The following is a 23,632-nucleotide window of genomic DNA, read 5'->3' as shown; positions in this document are numbered from 1 at the left end:
TATTTGTCCCTAGCAGTTAGACCTCAAGTGGACTGTCTACACTCTACCCAAAGCCAAGGTATAGATTCTGACTTTCTAAGTTTACTTTGTTTTTGAAAATCTTACCTGAGGCCCTTGGCTGAGCCGAAGACTGAACGGTAATTTTACCCCAGCTTAATCTTCAATAGAAGTAAATTCAGCGCACGTGATCCTTAATTTTTACTGTTATAATTCATAGCCAACTCATTTTATCAATTAAGTGTTGCAATGGAGATTTTCTTGTAGGCTAACATTCTTGAAATAATTGCTTTATAAAAATTGATTTACTACCATTTTGACCCATTTTGTTCTCTTAGGCTGCCCAATTCTTGAATTCAGGGAGTGTAAGGCACAGACTACAGTTTTACATAGGAGATCACTTGCTGCCTTACAACATGACTGTTTACCAAGCTGTCAGGCAGTTCAGTGTGCAAGCTGATGAAGAAAGAGAGTCCACAGATGATGAAAGTAACCCGTTAGGAAGGGCAGGAATATGGACTAAGACACATACAATATGGTATGTATTAGATGCAACCAGCAGCTACTTCACTGAAAACTTGTTCTAATAATTTTGCCTCCTAATCCTTGTTGCCCTGTAATGTCTAAGAAAACTAAGATAAGCACCAGTCCACAAATTTCTAAAGGTTGTGTAGCTGTTGCAGAAAGTAACTGTGGAATAAATGTTTTGTAACCACCTTTAGACCCACCATCACTACTCTTAGAGCTTATTACTTGACAAACTTGATCAAAGGTTTCACTGATTCAAAGTCAATAGCAATGGTTTGTGGCATTTGAGATACTAATCATGTATTTGTTTGTCTTGTACTGGCCTGTGTATTCCCTCTAGTGTGGGATTTGTGTCTGTGATATTTACCAGTACAAGACTAAAATATTGCAAGTGCTGGAAATACTCATTAATGGAGAGAGAAAGAGTTAATGTTTCAGGTCGATGAGCTTCCGTCAGAACTGTCAAAAGTTCTGGCGAGAGGTCTACAGCCTAAAATGTTAACACTTTCTCTCCACAGGTATTGCCAGACCTACTGAATAATTACAGCATTTTCTCAGTAAGTTGATACTTGCCAATGATGCTTTAACTGCCTCAAATCCTGGTCAGATTTCATAATGTAAAGACTAACTTGAGAGCATTATTGAATTTGTGTACAATAGGTACAAGCCTGTTAAAGAAGAGGAGGAAGGGAGTAAGGATACAGTTGGTGGAAAGAGAGGACGAGCTCAGACCGCACCCACAAAAACCTCCCCAAGAAATGCAAGGAAACATGATGAACTGTGGCATGGTGAGTGCTTTGGGGTAGAAGAACATAATGGGAACTGGAGTCGTCGTCTTAACCTGTTCCATCATTCAGTATGATAATGGCATGTCTCCAATCTCATTCCTCCTTCCTGCACTATCTCCACATTTCCTTAGAGATCAATGGATTTTTGGATGTTGACGTATATATTTGTTGCCTTGAACATCCATAGCACTCTGTGGTAGAGAATTCCAAAGGTCCACAATGCTGTTAAGTAATTTCTTCTTGTTTCAGTCTTAAGTGACTGATCCCTTGTTCTGAGACTGTGACCCCTGGCTCTAGCCAAGGGAAGCATCCCTCCAGCATCTGCCCTAACAAGTCTTTTTAAGAATTTTATGTTTCAATTAAATCACTTCTCATACTTCTGACTTCCAGTGAATACCTCCTAGCCTCGATCTTTCCTCAAAGGTCAATCCTCTCATCCCAGGAATCTACCTAGTAGACCTTTGTCACTCTCCCTCCAAGGCTAGTATATCCTTCCTTGGATGGAAGACAAAAACTGTACACACTACTCCACGTGTGAGCTCATTTAAGGCCCATACAATTGCAGGAAGATGTCATCATTCTTTTACTCCAATCCCTTTGAAATAAAAGCTAACAAAAAGAATCACAGAATTGTTAGTGTGGAAGGAGGCTAGTCGGCCCATTGTGTCTGCACCTGCGCTCTGGAGATTTTAACTTAGTGCCAATCTCCTGCTTTTTCCCCGTGACCCTGCACATTGTTTCTATTTAAATAATCATCCAATGCCCTCTTGAATGCCTCAATTGAACCTGCCTCCACCACACTTCCAGGCAGTGCCTTCCAAACCCTAACTACTCGCTGTGTGAATAAATTTTTTCTCACCTCAGATTTGCTTCTTTTCCAAAGCACATTAAAACTGTGCCCTCTGGTTCTCGATCCGTTTACAAGTGGGAACTCCTGTTTCTCCCTATATAAATCTCCTCTTAGCCTTCTCCTTTCCAAGGAAAACAGTCCCAACTTTTGCAATCTTTCCTCATAACTGGTGTCTCACCCCTAGAACCATTCTCATAAACCTCTTTTGTACTCTTTCCAATGTGTTTACACCCTTCTTACAGTGTCTCACCCAGAACTCCATAAAATACTTCAGCTGAGGTCTAACCAGTGGCTTTTATAAGTTATTTATAATATATTATTTTATATATGGAAATATACTTTTCTGATTGCCTGCTGTACCTGCATGTTAATTTCATATGATTCATGTAGGGCATTCCGATCCTTCTGCATGTAAACATTTCTCAGTGTCTCACCATTTTAGAAGTTTTCTATTTTTGCTATTTTTCCTTTCCTGAAGAGGATAACTTCACACTTCCTGATGTTATGTTCCATCTGCTATGATCCTGCTGCTAACTCAACCTGCCAATATTCTTTTGTAATCTTTGTGCCTCCCCACCCCTTACTTTCCTACCTAACATTGTATTCGTCAAAAAATTTGGATACGTTACGCTAAGTCCCCTTGCCTAACTCATTGATATAGATCACAAGATCCAAGTACTGATCCTTGTAATATTCCACTAGTTACAGCATACAAAACCGAAAATGATCCAATTCACTCTAGTGTTCTGTTTATTAAGCAGTCCTCAATGCATGTTAATATTAGTGCCCACAATCCCAGGAATCTTCATTTTATTTATAACCTCATGTTTGATACCTTATCAACGTTTTTGAAAATTCAAATACATTAAATCCATTGATTCCCCATTATTTACAACCTCAAAAAAAAAATCCCAGATTTGTCAAACATGGTTTTCCTTTCATAAATCCATGTCGGCACAGCCTAATCATGAGTTCTTTAAGTGCTTTGTTACCATATTTTGCTTACCCCTCAAATACTGGTGTTTATATTCACTGCCTTCCAATCCATGAAGCCCTAGCAGAATTATTGGTTGAAATAATGATGTGACAATGTTACTTATGAAGGTTATAAGCTAATAGAAAAATATAATTGGTCTGAATTTGCACATCGTTATAAAGATTTCAAAAATGAGTAAATCTGAAGCAACTAAATAGGAACAACTTTTTGAACTAACCTTTATTTTGCTTTTGTAAAGAATCCATTTATTCTGTCTTGTAAATTAAGTAGCCATATTCTGGCAACATCGCAGTAGGTAGTTTAGTTTAATTTCAGAAGTAATTTTTTAATAGTTCTCTGGCTAAGATGAATAGGAATCTTTAAACTCAATTTTTGTTGCGAATTTAAGAAGGCTTTTCTTTTCCAACTTAAAACTACAACAAAGTTTTATTTTTTAAAAACAAAGTAATTTGGAGAAAATTACTGAAAATTGGTTGGACCATTAAACTTTAAGAAAATAAGCAATGGTCTAACAAGGCAGTGATTTGCAGTTCAGACAATACTTTTGTGGCCCTCAGTGCCAAAAATAATGTTCTGCAAAGGATCATATTACCTTTCCTAGTCTTCAGTTTAAGATCCAATTCTCTGCTATCTCCTCCCTGACTTTGCTAGATAACTGTTGGAAAATAGTAATGTTCCATATCCTGCTCCACCATCTGATCATTTACAAAATATTTAATACCTATACCATCTTTGTACTCTAAAGTTAGATTTCCCATTAATCCCTATGATTTTACCCTCTCAAATAGTTCCTGTAGTAAGTTTGGAAGGACCCTCGTTACTTTGTTGTTTGCTAGCCTTTTTCATTCTTAAGCTTTTTTCTGCATTGCCATAGAACTATAAATTATTTCGTCAGGCACATATAGTGCAATCCTATTGTATGTCTTTCCAGTGTTTTTGTAGGGACTGAACCACTAAAGCAAGGTGGCACTCTCTCTAATATGAAGTTTTGTCAGAATTAAATGGTGTCCTTCTAGACAGTTAAACTGTTAACCTTTTCTTACATCCTAGATGGTGTGTGCCCTCCAGTGGGAAATCCTTTGGAAACATATCTTCTTTCAATTCCTCCAGATGGTATAACATTTGAGGACCCATCACTAGATGTGATTCTGCTTTTGAGAGTGCTTCATGCCATCAGTAGATACTGGTATTATCTATATAATGTGAGTACTGCAAGATGACATTTACAAAAACTGAAGCCTGGAAGCGCTTACAGCAGAAATCTGATTTGTATCTGACAGCTCAGCCATTAACTCTGAAATTGGCTTGCAGCCTTTAATTTGCTCTTGGATATTAGTTTTCTTTTGATAATGTGTATGAGTTGCAATTTAGATGTTTTTGTTTAAATGGTGGTTTGTTCAACTTCTGACTCCCTTCCCCCCCGCCACTCCATTTTTCTACACTGTTTTGAATAGCGTAAGACTATTTCCTGATTGTGGAGTAAGTGACAAGGGTCATCAATTTAAGAACAGCTGTCTTTATACAGAGCTGCTTGACTGCAAGAGGATTTGAGGCATAGGGCATTGCATATTTCAGTAAAGAATTGTTAAAATATTTAATGATGAGGAAGATAGAGCAATGGGTTGAGAAAGGAGTAGTGAGATTAGTTTTAGATTGTTCTAGTAAAGGACTTTTTGAACCGAATGGAGACTGCCTGTGCTGTATATTTCAACAGAATTGTGCTATGATTCGCAGCTGCTTTCCTTGATGGTTTGCATACATAAGTCACTGTACTTCACAGTAGAAGAATTGCATTTATATGGTGCCTTTCACTACATCAGGACGTCTGAAGCGCTTAACAGACAATTGATCCATTATATGTGAAACAAGTCAAGCTGAAATGTCTTAAGGCACTATGTAAATACAAGAGATCCCTTTGTTCGAACTACTCTACACTTGGTGTGCAAAACTCAGGATTTCCTAATGCTTTTCATTTTCAGAAGTAAATCTATTTTGCTGTGATTGAGAGTCTCATAGCTTGCCAGTTATCTGAGCAGATTTCGATTTAACAGAAGTCATAACTTAGACCCATAACAATCTGGTTGGTCCTGTCACTGGGTACAGGATGTGATTTGCCAATATTTTGATTTTTCACATTGCAATGATTAGCAGAAAATTTGAAGGAAAGCAATTTTTATATTGAAATTTCGATCAAATTTTTCAATTCTCCATCACATCTTTATAATTAATTTGGAGTTGAGAGCAAAATACAATTCCATGTAAAAAAAAAAAGTCTTTTCTAATGGTATTGCATATCTGGTATTAAATGACTAAAACTTTAATGAGATGTTAAACTATTAGATGAACTAGCAAAAGTTTAATTTCTGCATTAGCCTGAATCAGATCTATTCCAACAGCCTTGCCGCAGGGGGAGAAGATTGCGGTGTAGTGGCAGTGTCACTGGACTGGTAATCCAGATGCCCAGGCCAATGCCCATGATGGAATTTAAATTCAATTATGAGTTAATCGAAAGTGAGTCTCGGCAATCGTGTAAAAAGCGAGCCTCAACAATACTTTTTTTGTTGTTTTAAAAAAAAATACACCTTATTCACTCATTTCCTTTACGGAAGGAAATCTCTTGTTTTAGGCTGATCTGGTCTACCTGTGACTCCAGACCCATAGCAATGTAGTTGACTCTTAAATGTCCTCTGAAGTGCTCTAGCAAGCCGCTGACCTTGCCAGTGATGCCCACATCGCGTGAAAAGAATTTTAAAAAGTAAAATCCTATTGTATCCAAATCACTAGCAGTTACATTTCTAATTTCTTTCCCTTTATTTTTAACCCGGGTGATGTCTTGCACAATTTCCTGAAATCCCCTCCTTGGTTTCTCAACTGGGTAAATTTATCATGTACAGCGGATGACACAAAGATTGACCGGGTGGTTAACAGTGAGGTTGAGCATCTTGGGCTACAGGAAGATATAGACAGGATGGTCAAATGGGCAGATTAAGTGGCAGATGGAATTTAACCCTGAAAAGTGAGAGGTGATACACTTTGGAAGGAGTAATTTGACAAGGAAGTATTCAATGAACAGCATGGCACTAGGAAGTCCTGAGGAACAAAGGGACCTTGGCGTGTGTGTCCATAGATCTCTGAAGGTGGAGGGTCATGTTAGTGGGGTGGTGAAAAAGGCATATGGGACACTTGCCTTTATCAATCGAGGCATAGATTACAAAAGTAGGGAGGTCATGTTGGAGTTGTGTAGAACCTTGGTGAGGCCACAGCTGGAGTACTTTGTGCAGTTCTGGTGCCACATTATAGGAAGGATGTGATTGCACTGGAAGGGCTGTTGCCTGGGATGAAACATTTAAGTTATGAAGGGAGGTTGGATAGACGTGGGTTGCTTTCGTTGGAGCAGAGAAGACTGAGGGGTGACCTGATTGAGGGGCATGGACAGGGTGGATAGGGAGCAGCTCTTCCCCTTAGTTGAAGGGTCAGTCATGAGGGGGCATAAGTTCAAGGTGAGGAGCAGGAGGTTTGGGGGAATGTGAGGAAAAACTTTTTTACCCAGAAGGTGGTGACGGCCTGGAATGCGCTGCCTGGGAGGGCGATGGAAGCGGGTTGCCTCATATCCTTTAAAAAGTACCTGGATGAGCACTTGGCACGTCATAACATTCAAGGCTATGGGTCAAGTGATGGTAAATGGGATTAGGTCGGTAGGTCAGGTGTTTCACACGTGTCGGTGCAGACTCAATGGGCCAAAGGGCCTCTTCTGCACTGTGCGATTCTGTGAATTGGAGCACAATTAATTGAGTTTTCCACATCATGCCAATGAATTTCTCATTTTGTCTGAGTAAATGAAAACTCTAGGATAATAGTTTTTTAACTTGATTAGACTTCTTTGTCAAATTACTCCTTCCAAAGTGTATCACCTCACACTTTACTAACTGATTAGACTTGCAACTAAATCCTCCTGGTTTAGTTCTGATGAAATTGTTCTATACTGCTCACTTTCGATGTTATATTGATGTTAGATATTGGTATGTAATTTCATACCTTTGCATGACACGATTAAGAAAGTTGAGACTTTCTGGCTAATTTCTGCCCAAAATATTACCCAATTTTCCTGTTTCAAACGTTGACTAAACTACTATGTATTTTCAACATTGGTAAATTTGTAAAAGCTTTAAGGGCCAATATATTAGAAAAGTGAGGGAGCATGCAATTGCTTCTGCCCTGTCCATAGCATTTCATATATAACATGTAAGCTGGTAACTTATGACAATCATTATTCAGAACTTGTAAGTAGATTGCTATTCATTTTTATACTTATCTCTTCCTTATTTACAGAATGCAGTGTGTAAAGAGATTATTCCAACAAATGAATTAATCAACAGCAAACTGACTGCAAAGGCTAACCGCCAACTTCAAGACCCCCTGGTTATTATGACAGGAAATATACCAATTTGGTTGACTGAGTTGGGAAGGACCTGGTATGAAACAAACAAAATTACTTATTCTTCTTCTGTCACTAGGTTAATGATACAATTTTTTGAACTGACACATGTATTTCATGCAAAAATTTTCAAATTCTGGTTTTCAGTTGAAGCTCTATATAATAACCTTCACCCATGCGTCTTGTTAGTGTAATCGGAACACAATGTATGAAAATTGAATAATGTGCTACTTAACTGCAGGAGGAAAGCATTGTGAAAAAGAGAAAATTGTACCACAGATAACTTGGGAAGTGGCCTCAGGGTGGGGAGCAGAGTCTGGCTGATCGTATTTATACAGCTTTGTTCATTCTTCCCTCCTTGATTCATTTTATGGCTCAGAAGTTCAGAGCTGGTTAAAACTGGGCAATTTCAAAAATAGTAAGTTATTTAATTTGTCGTGCAGCATTATATACTGAGACAATGTCTTCCAATTCTAGTTTAAATATAGAATTTGCTGTTTAATACTGTAGTGAAATCAAGTGAACTTAAAGCCAACTAGCCTGCAGGCCAGTGAGTAAGGTAACAATTCAGAGACATCATCTCCATGCCCAGCTCTTTAATGTTGTATTAAAAATAAACAGCCAAGCATGATCTATTGATTTCCCTAGTTACTTAGTTTTTTTTAAGTAGCCTGAGTTCAGATGACCTTGCTGACTGAACTGGCTGGAGAATTGCTAAGTCCAGTGATTTTTGAGCTGCATGCTTTGTGTGGAATCCCTGACGATCTACAAAACTTGGAGAATCCTGTGAAGTTTCTCAAAATTTTTTTGCTGAGTTTTAAGGGGATTTACCGTAACTACTTTCCTGCAGGTTGCGCAAAAAACAAACTGTTGTGCACTGGATTTCATGGCAATATTAAACAGCAGATGCTATATTCAAAAGTTTCACAGGATACCCTTGATTTCATATAACACGAGGGACTTCAGGTAACTAATGCAGTCCATGAATAATTGCAGTTCTCATGATTTGTTAAAGCTGCCAATGTTGTCTGTTCAACTGCATGGTCAATGTATATCTTGACTCCAAATTTCAGTGCATTGGTATCACCTATTTCTGGAAAGGAGGGAAAAGAAGCTAGTAAAATAAGACTTATGTTAAAGGTAATCTGCCTTAAATTTGAGTTAACAAGAATGGTGAATAATTAAATGACTTGTGATTTTTTTTTTTCTGTAGAAATTTAAAAGCAGGTTACCAATCTTGTTGTTTTTGTTTTTAAGCCCATTTTTTTTCCCATTTGACACACGGCAAATGCTGTTCTACGTGACTGCATTTGATCGAGATCGAGCCATGCAAAGGTTATTAGATACGAACCCAGAAATCAACCAGTCTGATTCGCAAGATAGCAGAGTTGCTCCCCGTTTGGATAGGAAAAAGGTAAATACATGTACTTGCAGCTTAGCATGGCAGTTTTTCATTATTATTTGAACGGTGAGTGATATCTGTCATTTCTTGTATATAATTCTACACAGTTACATTGTGCTTTTCAAGCCAGACATTTTAAAATAGGGCTGTGAAGAACTGAAGGGCTAAATACATTATTTCAATCTACACTAGTTAAGGGACTGGCATTGGAGACTGAAAGTGTTCCACTATCATCCTTTACTAGTGTTGAAAAGGAATTGGAAGTAAATGTGTTTGGGAGGAAACAATTTGGTTAAATAAAAAAATAGGAGCTTCTGGCTGTTATGTATTTCTATTCAATGTGTCACATGGGGAGGGAGAATAACAGACACCAGTCACCTTCCTGCAATATGAGAAATTATTCAAGGATGACCCACATAACATACCTGGCTGCTGATTGGTTAGTGTGCATGCTGCAGAAGTTAAGAAAACACATTCTGAAAGAGTTGTAATGGATATTTTTCAGGATGATGTGCAACAAACTTAATTCTTTTGAAATTGCAGTTTTTCCTTAATCATTAAGTTTTGAAAATTAGTAGTCCTCATAGGTGACTCTAGCAGGGAATTTTCTTTTAGGAATTTGGCATTTCAGTGAGATGAGAGCGCAGACCTCTTCAGGAATTTCTACTTTGCCTTCATTCTAATACTGTGGTTAGCAACAGTTCACTCTTGTCACACTGGGGGGAGAAAAAACCCTCAACTGATTTTATTTTGTGGACCTCGTTGTATTTTCATGGTGCCTTGATCGCCTTCATCAACTAATTTGGTCACCTTTAGAGCCTTGTTCACTCCATAGAAGAGCAATCATCTTTCCGTCATTGCATAACCAGGGCTATGCATTGTACCTCAGGGATTTGACCAGTATCTTATACATCAACTAGATGAGCTTGCCAGGGCCATGGTAGTCAAGTACAATGAATTACAACGAAAACTACTAGATATCCCCTTGATTATTGCAGTGGAAATTGATGGGGGTTCTTGCCCCAGTTGCTATCTATTGAATTCTGGAAATGTGTTTTTTGGACATTGGCTTAGAATGGGGTTGACTTTGTCTACCACGTGCTGCAATGTCAAATAGCCTCTCAAAATATTCAGCTACTTGATTGAGACACTAATCCTTGTGAGAGTATACTCCAGTGCACAATCCAGATCTTTTAAAACTCCCCGTCAATCTTGTAACAAATACATTTTCAAAGTTTTATGCAGGTAATTCTATTCCAACTGTTAATTTTTTTTCACCTTTTATACAGCGTACTGTGAACAGGGAAGAGCTGTTGAAGCAAGCAGAATCTGTGATGCAGGATTTGGGAAGCTCGAGAGCAATGCTGGAGATTCAGTATGAAAACGAAGTATGCCTAATGTTTCGTTGGAATTTGTAATTTTCTTAACATATGTTGTGTCCAGTATTTTAATCCTGTCGACAGTAAGCTAGTTTTCATTTCAACCTTTCCAAAGCTGACCAGCTAATTCTTTCTTTAGGTTGGGACAGGCCTGGGTCCAACATTGGAATTCTATGCACTTGTATCTCAGGAACTGCAGAGAGCTGACCTGGGTCTATGGCGGGGAGATGAAGTCACGCTCTCCCATCCTAAAGGTATAATTTATCAAATAAAATGTGAAAATAAAAGCTCAACTTTTTTTTAACTTTGAACTAAATTTTATAAGAAAGTAGTCATACTCAGTTTAAAGCTTGGAATTAATATTGCGTCGCATAAAATTTCCAGTTTGCTAATAAAGCAAATAAACTTGAGATAAAAACAGAAAGTGCTGGAAATTCAGCAGGTCTGACAGCTGCTAGATCTGCTGAACGTTTCCAACATTTTTGGTTTTTATTTTAGATTTGCAGTATTTTATTGATGTAAACATGAGGCTTTTGAAATATGGTGAATGATTTTAGTTTTTGCCCAGCAAATGCACTTGCATTCTGAAAACAATCAAATGTGAGAACTTAACTGATGGCAGTAGCTGTTGAGTTTTTCTCGAGTGAGTGATCCATGAAGCATTAGTGGTTTGTTTTAGTAATTGATCGATAGCCTGAACTGTAATTGACTTCCTCTATTTGATCGTTACTGCAGTAAACCATCTATCAGAATTGGCGCAGCACAGAGTACACAGCTTAGTGAACTGCCTTGCATGATATATTCCAAAGTTTAAAAGATCAGGTGTACAATTTGAGTTTTGCTGAAAAAAGAGACATGCTGTTAAAGCACCTTGCACTTGTTTGGACAAATGCAAGAATACCAAATTTCAAAGGGAGCAGCAGTTTATGCTGCATGAGAAAAGGGTGCTGGTTGGTTGGCAAGTTGACTCCTCTGGTCGAGGCATTGCCATGAAGAATTCACGCAGGAACAGCTGTCCCCCATGCTTTTTAATTCACGTTCCTTCCCCTTAGTGTGCATAAGCTCCCATAACGCATGTACAATTTGATAACAGATTTATGGTTTGTGAAGTTGATGTATTTGAATTAACTTTGCACGAGCATCAAGGTGTAATCTAAGCATATGTCTGGCAGCTAAGCAATACATTTTGTGAAATTCATGTTCTTAATGACTTGTAGGGTAGCCATGTGGCCAGATTCACTTAAACAATCCTGAACTAAAGGCTCATCAGTGCTATGGAAATTTAATTATCTTTCAGGAGAAGAAATCCAAGTGAAATACAGTATTGGCTATGTGCAGCGTCTTCCTGATTCTGCAAATTTTTATCCAGAAAATTCTTAGACAGTTATGCTTCCCATATCTTTTCTGAATTCCTGTGGTTTTCCTGGATTTTTCGCATGTTTCACAGACAATATCAGAACTGTGTTATAGGCTGGAAACAATCACCCAAAACAGTTTTGAAGCAGGGGTAAAACTACTGGTCAACTAAACTAGCTAAATTGTGCTATTATTAGGCAGCCAAGAAGGGACCCGATACATCCATAATCCACGTGGCCTCTTCCCTGTTCCATTTGGAAGAAATACAAAACCAGCACATGTGGCTAAAGTGAAAATGAAGTTGCGATTTCTGGGCAAGTTCTTGGCCAAAGCGATCATGGACTTCCGATTGGTATGTTTTTTTGGTAACTGCTGTATGAATCTGCTGTCAAATAATACGTTTGCCAGACACACTTAATTTTAAACTTGCATATGGTCTGTAATAAGTTGGTCATGTTGAAATTTGGGCTGGAGAGAGATTTCAGTTTGTGAAGCTATTTTTGAAGGTATCTTAAGCTGTCAGATGTAACTGTTGTAGTTAGATAATATGGATTCCTTTCACAGACTCCAGTTTGAACTCAATCTGGAGTTAACACTCAGAGATGGAAAGTATGGGAAAACAAAGCACACTGAGTGCATTACAGCAAGCCCTATTTAAGATTATGGCTAAAGTACAATTGTTGAATTGACCCTCACTTTTTACTATAAAAAGCCATGCTTCCCCTTGGCATCAGCTCTTCCCTTGCAAGCTCCAGAAACCGTCCAATCGATTATCTCTGTCAAACGTAATCGCTGTCTATTATCAAATTGTTTCCTGCTTTGCCTCTGGTTTTTCAAAAGGGAAGAAGAAAATATCTGCTAAGGTTTCACATTAAGCATGAACAAGCACTTCTGCCTTTCTCAATCCCTCCATTTTTGTAACAACCACCAAAATGAGAGAGAGATAAGTTTGTCTCAAAAACTGATTTATCAGTGCAAGATAGTAATTTTCCAATCAGTGGTTGAAATTTCTAGGTTATCTCTTCAGAGCTACTCTGAGATATTTGTGTTTTTTTTTTAAGTGCCAAAAAAGCCTCTTTGAGTGAAATGGATTTTCAGTGGTGTAGCCACTTATTTTTAATTTTGAGGTCTGCGTAGCCACAAATTGTGATGCATCTACTTGTCAACATGTTTTGCAACCAACACTCCTAATGGTATATTGACCATCTGATATTTTGCAAACCACTTTGAGCCCTTTACCTTGCCTCCCAGGGTTGGTCACTTTTTTATTGCATCAGACACTTGATAGAGGATGCTTCTAATTTATTGTGTAGATGTATTTGTGTGCTGGAATTTCCCTTGTGCTAGTTCTTGTCAGCTTGACACAGGGTTCCAGAACCTAGAAACGTGGGTTCAAACCTAGCTCCGGGATAGAAGCATGACAGTAATATTCGCATCATGCAAGTGCCAGATAGTGCCATCTCTAATGAGAGAATGTAGGCACCTCCCCTTGACATTCAATGGCATCACCATCATCGAATCAACCACTGTCAACATTCTGGGGTGTTATCATTGACCAGGAACTGAACTGGACTATTTATATAAATGCTGTGACCACAAGAGCAGGTTAGAGGCTGCGAATCGAGAGAGTAACTTGCCTCCTGACTCCGCAAAGCCTGTCCACCATCTTCTCAAGGACAAATGGGGATGGAAACAAGTGCTGGCATTACCAGCAACACTGCAATCCCACAAATGATTTTAGAAAAGCTAGGCTGACAAATTGGTGCTGAACTAAACAAGAATTGTATTGTTGAAGATGTTGTCCTTTAGATGAGGCAATGTACAAAAGTCTTGTCCACTTCTATTAATTCAGGTAGATTTAAAAATCCTGCAGCACTTTTCAAAAAAGTGTTCAGAGCCTCTTTGTATCCCAGCTAACATTCCTCCATTACCCTCACCACCAAAATAGATTAGCTTTACACTGCTGCTGTTGAACTTGAAAAACTGACTGTGTATCCTAAAAAAAGGCAATTGGATGAGAAGGTGTAAAATAAATGCAAATTCATTTTTAATCAAATATTAGACCAAATAGTAGATCAAATATTTTAGACGATATGATTGGCTAACTCCAGAACCTTGTTATTAGGTTGGGCAGCTGAATCTGAATTGTCTCCATGATGTTGGTGTTTTCAGCATTGTCAGCATGACCTTTGCTTGGATGGCTTCTTTAGCTAACACCTGTGGATGAACATCTTCAGCCTGCTGTCCAAATTGCAAGTTAAATTGTTGAAACGGCATGGTGCAAATTCTTATTCAGAGACCAGTACTTGAAAGTTGGAAAGATCTTAACCATCACTGGGGTGAGGCATGAGATCTTCACCATCAATAGGATGAAGCACGTGACAAAGACTAACAATACCATCTCTCCCCAGCTCCAAATAATGTAAAACTCTTTTTCTAAAACCAGCTAGCTTGCTCTGATCTCATGAGCAATAATGCAGGAGCTTGGCTTGTGAAAACCATTCCTACAACCAAAAGAGCCTTGGCAACAGCAGGGAATGTCAGGTCCTTTGCTGTTTATGCAGTAGCAGTTAGTGAAATAACATAAGTGGTTCTCTCAACCTTTTGCGAAGCACCTGTTTTGTGTAATCATATTGTGAAATTATGTTGAACTATATTTTCACTGTAGGTAATGTAATACCTCTATCAGTTTGAGAGCAGATGTTGAGGGAGGACCTTATTGAGATATCTATTATATACAAAAGCTTAAAAAGCCTGAAAAATGACTCCCAAGTCAGTGAAGTTAGTAGGAGCAAAGGACACAAATTTCAAGTAAATATTTGGAAGAACTTTACACAAACATTGTATGATTTTTCCAGCATCCTGGCAACAACTGACATTTAAACAGATTTCGACTAGATATCCATTTAGGGGAAATTACCAAGGGGCAGGAGGATTTTTTTTAATGCTTGATCAAGTAAAATTGTTCTTGCAAAAATAAAACCTGTTTCAACAAATCGTTAATTGAAAAGTGACTTGGAGCCTTTATGTAATGGTTTCCAAACTGCGATTGTCAAGTTAGCCTGTTGTAGATTTTGGTTGGTTGATAGCTCCAGACTTCTTTTAGTATGGTCTATTGATTGATTCCTCCAAATGAGTTTTAAAAAATCTTCAGTAGGCCAAATCAAGTGTAATTTTAACCATCTGATATTTCTACTGAGGGCATGTAGCTTTAATTATGTAAAGCTCAAAATCCATAACTCAAATAAAGGTGCATCTGTTAGCAAACAGCAATGCCTAGTAAACTGCATATTTATGTTTCTCTAAATAGTGGACCTTAGATTGAAAGCTACAGAATGGTGAAGTGGGGTTTGAGGACTGGTGATAACTGGGCCATGTTGCACAGATGTAAATAAATCCACATTGTTGTTTTGCATTCTGTCCCTATTCTTGTATTTATGTTATAAAATTCAATTCAAATAAAATATTCTGCCCGCAATTGTGTGAACTTATTGTACTGTGATTGCTGTTTCTGCCAGTGGTAGTGTTGCAATATGCCACACTAGAGACAGTGTATAATTATAGAATGACCAGATTATGTTACCAGTCTCTATTCGAAATGGGGACATAGGAATTTGTAACTGAAAAAGTTGACAGCAAGTGCAAGACCATAGATTTTGAATGTAATAGATTCTCAGAGGTGACTTTGCAGTCACTGTCCTTTCATGTAAAAACAAAAATCTTCTCCTTCGTACTGAACCACAAGTTGCCTTTACACCAGCTGCTTTGCAATGAGCAGAAAATTTGATCTCGAACTAAATAAATGCAATTAAATCTGTATATAATGAATTACATATACATGATAAACTGGAAATTCAAGATAGCTGTACATACCCACATTCTTATTGAATCACTTTAGTTAATGCATATCTATTTTCTATTCTGCCCTGTCTTGAGACTTAGAACAGTATTTGATTTTGTGGTGTACATTACGGTAATGTGTATCACTGATGAGTGATGTCCTATTTTACTGAAATTGTAATGCAAACTGACAAGAATGAGGAAATAGTCATTTGCATATTAACATTGAATTTGTGAACGGTCTAATTATTGTGTAGAAGTAACTTTTTTTGCCCCACTTGTTTTGAATAGTTGGATTTGCCTCTTAGCCTATCGTTTTACAAATGGATGCTACGGCAAGAAATTTCCCTCTGCTCCCATGACCTTTTCAACATTGATCCAGTAGTAGCAAAATCAATTTGTCATCTTGAGGACATCATAAAACAAAAGAAGAAATTGGAGCAAGACAGATCGCAGGTAAGAATGGAAGTTACTGATTTGGCCTCCTGCATCCTTGACCCTCAAATTTCTGCCACTATTTTGAACAAGTGTGTTTGTGGCAATCTGAGCAAAAGAATACTGTTATGAAAACAAAGAGCAGTTTCAATGCTTGATTTATTTGGTACACATAGAAATTTAAACTAAATATTATGGGTTAGCACAGCTAGATGGAAGTACCTAGAAGAGAATTAAAAATTGGGTTTGGGGAAGGGGTTTGTCTGGTGGGAGACGATAAAAGGCTGAGCACACACTGATTTGCGAATGTTTTTTAAATCCCTGTAACATGCACCCGTAATACGTGGTCCACTATTACAATAACAAATTTTACTTTTTCCACCATCTTGTAATTTATTTGCATAATCTCTTAACCCATTACCAGTTCTAGGGCTGCTTTACTTTTTGGTCAGAGGCTTTTCGCACTCGTCAATGATTGAGTCATTGGCAATAGGAATTTAAGTTTTCCTTGTTAGCAATTGCTTGAGAATGGGTATTTTCTTGGGGATACGTCCTTATTTTGTAAAGAAAAAAAATCTTGATATAGCATTACCATTTTACAGATGATCTAGCCTTGATATATTTGACTCCTTTTTATAAACCATCTCTTCAGTTTTCCTGTCAGCAATAGTCCTGTTGTATCTGTTCGTTCAAAGTAGCGGACACTTCCGCGTTTGAGAGGTTCACGGATCAAGTCAAACAAAACCTCCCCATACGTTCTGTGACCATCTACTGGGCCAATTGTACAGTACATTTTTCAGTTTTACAATTTTTTGGTCATTGCTGTTTCAAGTTAAAATTCTTGTATACATTTTAGGGCTCCTGATGAGGAATTTTTATTTATCAAAGTTTTCTCATTTATTTATGGTCTGTCTGCAAATTTCCTGTGTAATTTTCTGTTGCGTGGAAATTTGAGAAGCAGCCTGTGTTTCTTGGCATGTCCCAATTCAACAAACTCCAATCAACCTCCATCTTGGAGATAAGTCAGTCCAGTTTTGGATTTCCAGATTTGTGTTACAACAAATTACCCTCAACTCCATTGCACTTGGAGACTTGCTTAACTTTTAACATGGTCTCACTTTCTGAATACTGATAAGTGCGCATCAACAAAGGTCATGAACCTGCTTTTTAATTCTTTAACTTGGGTTGCTGGAGTAACAAAACATGTCCAAAGGAGATACTACCAAACCAATGCATTCCATTGGCTGTGAAGGGAGGTGGGTCGGGAGTTTGGAGGGTGGCCATCTCGTTTGACATCAGTCTCGTATAAGAAATTTTGTACCCAGTGCCTTTTTCTTTGAACATTCCATGTACGTGTCATGGAAAGTTAAAACTACCAAGTTACCAAGGGCAGGTATTTAGGATACCTGACAAAAGATTAGATTTAATGTTGTTGATGTGAATCTCTTGATAGAGCAAAGAATGTCTTCAACAGGCTCTGGAAAGCCTCAATATGAATGGCTGCTCTGTGGAAGATCTTGGACTGGACTTCACATTACCCGGGTATGCCAGTGTTGAACTGAAAAAAGGAGGCAAGGACACGGTTGTCACCATACACAATTTGGAAGAGTATCTCAGGGTATGTATTACAATTTTCATCTGCATAAGGTAAACAGCAAAAGAACTTGGCCCCAGTGCCTGCATAATTCAAGTATAAGAATGCAGTGGAGTGAATCATTTCCAGTTAAGTTGCAAATCATCCCAACAGTTTTTAAATTGGAACTCTGAATTATAGAATACTGTATACCTCAAATTATGCAACTATTTTTCAGATCATTATGTATATAAAATCCCACGTTTATTTTACTCAGGGGGCCTTGTGGATCTCATTTTAATACCCAACCACTTTCAATGGCTTAGTTCCTGTGGTCCAAAAAAAAAATTGACTGCATTTATACTGCAAGGCAGATTCAGCAGCAATATTTAATTTGCCCAGTAGTTTCCCCAGTGAGTTGCTTATGTATGGGATAGTCACAATTAAATGCATATGTCAATTCTTACATATCCATTGGCTTAAAAGCTTATTTGGCAATTCTTATCATAGATTTTCATGAGAGCAATGTCTGCAGCCACAGTTGGTGATTGTACCCAACTGCACCCAATAGGAACTGCTTAGCTTGGCTGCCAGTGTTACTTTTGCTTTCAGTCCATTTACATTAATGGGTTGTCATCTGCCTGCTTGCCATTATTTGCACATATGCAGTATGCTGAAGTATTAATCATTTTGAGCATTTTCCTTTATAATTGGTAAATTGGTCTGTGGTATCCAGATACACAAAAAAGATGGTTTATCACTTTCCAATCCTTGAGGATCATTTCTGTTTAAAATAAACTTTTAACACTTTTGTGTTGTGTCCAATAATTTAATATAATTTTCATTACCTGCAGGTTACTTAGTCCTTCCATTCCAGAAAATCTGATCCCCAACTTGGACTCCTTGCCCTCTTCGAGTCAAAGGAAAAATAACTTTTTCATAATAGTATCTTGCCAATGTTAGTCCCCTCTATTTCTTAAATGACCAATCCTTGTTCCAATTGTAGATAGTATTTCCAGCATCGTTACCACTCCCCATCCTCATCTATGTGCTGCTCCTCAGCAGACAAGGGTTCAACCTCTACATGTGTGTTAATTACACCCAGCTCTACTTTTTTCTCAAAGGCTCTCCATCTTCCAGTGCCTGTGTTGGAGTGTTTGTTTCATTGTGGCTAGTGAAGTCATCATCTTTAGCCCCTCATCACAAACTCTAACCTCAAAATTGATTCCGTCAACTTCCCTTACCACTGTCTCACACTGAACTGTCTCTGCATCCTATTTAACCCATGTGGCCTCCATTGGAAAGACTACCAGTTTCTACCCCTCACATCCTCAGCTCCTCTTTTTGAAACTCTCAACTATGCCTTTGCAGCCTCCAGACTTGATTCACTGCACTAGTGAGTGGCCTCCTACCCTCAGTGAACTCAACTCATCCAAAACTCTCTTCCCCATATTTTATCCCACAGCAAATTCTGCTTATCCATCAGTCCTTGCTGACTTGCAGTGTCTCCTGGCAATCACTGTTCCTCCAATTCTGACTATTTGTCCCTCCCAATCTGCACTCCACCATTGACTGCCATCCATTCTTACATCTGGAATTGCCTTCTAAACTTCTATGCCTTTCCATGTCCCTCTCCTCCCTTAAGACATTTTATAACCTACTTTTCTGACCAAGGTTTTGATTCCCTTCTTGATGTCTCCTTTGGATCAACTTTCACCTGATTACATCTCTCGAGCATTTTAGGATATTCCTGTTAAAAGCACTTAATAACTGTTATAATTTGGTATAATTGGCGATATGTTTCTTTCTGCAGCTGGTAGTATACTGGACCTTGAATGAAGGTGTTTCCAAGCAGTTTGAATCCTTTCGAGATGGCTTTGAGTCAGTTTTTCCACTCCATCACTTGCAGTATTTTTACCCTGAGGAGGTTAGTTTTTCATGGAGATATATTGACCTAGTCAAAGGCCACCTCACTGGGAACGATTTTAAAAATGGATGCAATTTTCCATCATGAATAGTTAGCAGTTCCCTTTGAGGTTGGTTTCCTTAAATGGTAAATTTCATTTTGACGTGATGCCGTTCTGAAATAGCAGTAATTGTTAATGGGTATTTGTTTTACAGTGTACCATCAAAATCTATTGTGCTTCAAAAATATTTCCTCCCCAATTGCTCAAATTAAAGCCAAGCTAAGTTGGTAGCCACAGTTTTTAAATATAAAATATTTCAGTTGGTGTCTGTAATGCTATCCAGCAAATCCCTTCGATAAATAGTGGAATTTTAAATCATTTGCTTGGAAATAGAGGTTAGTATTTTTCAAGTTACTGTGATGTAATTTCCTGACCCAGGAAGGCACATAAATGAAATTGTTCCTAAACGCACCCTATTGCATACATAAGAGCACAACTGTGTACTGAATGAAATTGAGAAAGTAAACTTCACTTGTCAAAATTAAGCATTGGAGATAAGTGATTATTATTGTGGGTGTCATCCACAACGACAATTCTCTAATTTGATTTTGATACCATGCAAGATGGGTCTGTTCATTGCCCAAATAATCTTGGAAGATTAGGCATTTTACTGTTCCATGAAAGTATGCCTTGGACATTCTGATTACAGAATTAAAATCATAATCAAAGCTGTCTTGGGAGCACTCCTAAAATCATCTTCTACAGCAACTCTAGTATTTTGGTCCTCCTTTCTAACTCTCCAGTAGAGTGCAAGTCATTACTGTAATAACAACTTTCAGCTAATGTTCCTCATCAAAGTTTGTCAATTTCACAAATTGGTGTCACAGCATATGCAAGGTACCTGCTGACAGGAACAGAGGACGGAAATGGGTAGTGTCCTAGGCCCAACCATCTTCAGCTGCTTCAACAGTGACCTTCCTTCCATCATAAGGTCAGAAGTGAGGATGTTCGCAGATAATTGCACATGATTGCACAATGTTCAGCACCATTCGCAACTCCTCAGGTACTGAAGCAGTCCATGTCCAAATGCAGCAAGACTTGGATAATATTCAGGCTTGGGCTGACAAGTGGCAAGTAACATTCGCACCACACAAGTGCCAGGCAATGACCATCTCCAACAAGTGAGAATCTCACCATTGCCCCTTAACGTTCAATGACACTACCATCACTGAATCCCCCACCATCAAACATCCTGGGGGTTACTATTGACTGGAAACTGAACTGGACTAGCCATATAAATACCATGGCCACAAGAGCAGGTCAGAGGCTAGGAATACTACGGTGAATAACTCACCTCCTGACTCCCCAAAGTCTGTCTGCCGTATTACAAGGCACAAGTCAGGAGTGTGATGGAATACTTCCCACTTGCCTGGATGAGTGCAGCTCCTGCAGCACTCAAGAAGCTTGCCACCATCCAGGACAAGGCAGCCTGCTTGATTGGCACCGCAGGCACAAACCTTCACTCCCTCCACCACCAATGCACAGTAGAAGCAGCATGTACCATTTACAAGATGCATTACAAAAATTCATCAAGGCTTCTTAGACAGCACCTTCCAAACCCATGACCACTACCACCTAGAAAGACAAGGGCAGCAGGTAGAAGGGAGCACCACCACCTGGAAGTTCCTCTCCAAGCCACTCACCATCCTGACTTGGAAATATTGCCGTTCCACTGTCGTTGGGTCAAAATCCTGGAACTCCCTAACAGCACTGTGGGTGTACCTACACTACAAGGACCGCAGCTCACCACCACCTTCTCAGGAGCAACGACGGATGGGTAATAAATGCTGACCTAGCCAGCAAAGCCCACATCCTCTGAATGAATAAAAAAAAAATTATTGCCCTCTTTGAGCATTGATCTAGATGCTCTTGCCGATTCTGAAAACTTCTGGATAAGTTGACTGGATATAATCCCAAAAATGAGGCTTGTATCTTATCTGTCAAAAGGCTTGATATATGATTCAGTCTCCAATTATCTCATCAAGCAAGGTTGTACTGGCTAAAATATCATTGATGCAAATTTTTGCTGAAACTTGCCTCCACAAGGTAGTAAAGTCTTTCCAAGATTGTATTTGTAACTCCCTGTAGCTGCACTTTGCATTAGTTGATGCAAGGCTGTCTCACAAGGTGGTAAGTCCACCTGAAAGGGACTGGAGCAGAGGTCATGCAATTCTATGTGGTGCATTAGTTGGGCGTGCTCCCAGCTATTAGTTATATAAAAAAAAAAATCATTCGTCCAATGTTTGTCAAATAGCTTGAGAATATAAACAAGACTGACAATCCAATGCAGAACCTTTTGCAGCCTGGCTTGTTTATGGCATCACCTTTCCTTTAAAACAACTGTCAGAAACTGACCTGCATTTTATCATCTAACTTTAGGCTCCTGGCCTATCCCTTACTCATTTAAAACTTGACTGCCCCAAATGTTTTTTTTCTTCTTGTGTCTATTCTGACTAAGGAAGCAGATGGACATTGTTCACATAAATAGGTTCATCCTTGTCATAATGTATAAACATTTATTGGGCACCTAACTGCTTCATATTGTATCAACTTGAAATTCATGGAGTCGTGACCTGTTTTTAAAAAAAAAACACTTGTAGGGATTAACATGTTTTAACACAGCAGCACAAACTCAACTCAAAAGCATTTATGTAGGGGGAAAAAAATTGAGCTCTGAAACATGACTTTATTGCTTACCAATAAGTAAGCCATGATCATGAGTAAAATTTACTTGCTGCCTTTGTGCCATTCTGACTTGCAAGATCAGAACTGTTGATAAGTCACTAAACTCAAGCTGTGTTTGTGATTGTTGCCATAAAACAGTGGAGATTTACAGCATAGCAGGAGGCTACTGAACTCGTGTTGGCTGTATGCTAAAGCAACCCAGACCTAATCCTGCCACCCTGCTCACTCTCCATGTTCCCCTGTTATCCATTTCAGATATTTATACAATTTTCCTTTGAACACATTGTGACTTGTGCCTCTACCGCCACCCCCCCCCCCCCACCCAGTGACAAAACATTACACATTAACACTTCTGAAATAAATTTGAGTGAATCTTTTTTTTTCACTGACACAAATTGACCCCTTGTTACTGATTCAGCTCTAGAAGTTCTGTACATTCGCTCTTACCAAAAAATGTTCATAATTTTGAAAACCTATATTAAATCTTTTAGTCCCCTGTTGAAATATTCACAGTATCTTGTACTGCATCTCTGTAATTATGATTTCCTGCCCTGGCACATCCTGGCAAATCTGGTGTACTGTTTGATTTTAATGCCTTTCCTGTAGTTGACACCCCCTGCGCCCGCCCACCCACCCCCCAAACAAAGGTGTACACAGTACTTGCTTAACCAGTGTTAGGCGCCTGGTGATGTATAAATGCTTTGTGTGACCTTCCTAAGCAGAAATCAAAATCTCCAGTTTAATAAAGCACTTAAAATTGACCTTAACGTGAAGTTCATACTTAGTTGCACTATGTGACATTCTCCTTATTTGACCTGTAGTTGGATCAGCTACTCTGTGGCTCCAAGTCGGAGGCATGGGATGTGAAGACTTTAATGGAATGTTGCAGGCCAGATCACGGATATAATCATGACAGGTACAAGTGTTTCACCTGGGATTACATCCCTTGGGATATTTTATTGCATTCAAAGTGCTACATAAATAAACGTTGTTTGAATTTCTGGAGATCTTATCCCCATTATCTGCCACAGTTTGTAAGAACAAAAGAAAGCTCAGAGAAACAGCAGAAAGCCATTTAGGGCATTTCTCTGTGGGATTCTGTCAAAGTTACAGTAGCTGATCAGGGATCACCTCCTAAACTTCTACCCTTATGTTTAATGAAAACCATGAACATGTAAAGTAGTGTTGGGACTGAAATGAAAGCCTGTTCTGTTGTGAGCAAGTTATAGCACAGGAACAAGCCAGTCAGCCCAACCCATCTGTGCTGGTGTTTATGCTCCACATGAGCCTCATCCCTCTCCACTTTATATAACTGCATTAACATATTCTTCTATTCCTTTCTATCTTTAGCTTTCCTTTGAATTCATCAATACGATTTGTTTCAACTACTTCCTGTGATA

General features: G+C 38.6%; 1 protein-coding gene across 10 annotated transcripts in view; it reads left to right on the top strand.

The window, feature by feature from the left end:
- trip12 (thyroid hormone receptor interactor 12) overlaps positions 1-23,632 on the top strand; it is a 150,400-nt gene that overhangs the window by 121,483 nt on the left and 5,285 nt on the right. For 9 of the 10 annotated variants that reach the window (XM_041213852.1, XM_041213844.1, XM_041213870.1 and 6 more), the window contains 12 exons: positions 336-535; positions 1,186-1,313; positions 4,211-4,362; positions 7,490-7,632; positions 8,853-9,009; positions 10,287-10,385; positions 10,516-10,630; positions 11,930-12,084; positions 15,864-16,028; positions 17,461-17,625; positions 19,394-19,507; positions 23,054-23,148. In XM_041213852.1, the coding sequence (XP_041069786.1) occupies positions 336-535; positions 1,186-1,313; positions 4,211-4,362; positions 7,490-7,632; positions 8,853-9,009; positions 10,287-10,385; positions 10,516-10,630; positions 11,930-12,084; positions 15,864-16,028; positions 17,461-17,625; positions 19,394-19,507; positions 23,054-23,148 (1,688 nt within the window). The remainder of the gene's footprint in view (positions 1-335; positions 536-1,185; positions 1,314-4,210; positions 4,363-7,489; positions 7,633-8,852; positions 9,010-10,286; positions 10,386-10,515; positions 10,631-11,929; positions 12,085-15,863; positions 16,029-17,460; positions 17,626-19,393; positions 19,508-23,053; positions 23,149-23,632) is intronic. The other variant, XM_041213878.1, reaches the window with a different exon arrangement.

The sequence above is a fragment of the Carcharodon carcharias genome, chromosome 2, assembly GCF_017639515.1.
Source record: "Carcharodon carcharias isolate sCarCar2 chromosome 2, sCarCar2.pri, whole genome shotgun sequence".
In the NCBI taxonomy this organism is placed as follows: Eukaryota; Metazoa; Chordata; class Chondrichthyes; order Lamniformes; family Lamnidae; genus Carcharodon; species Carcharodon carcharias.
This window is presented reverse-complemented; position numbering and strand designations above follow the sequence as displayed.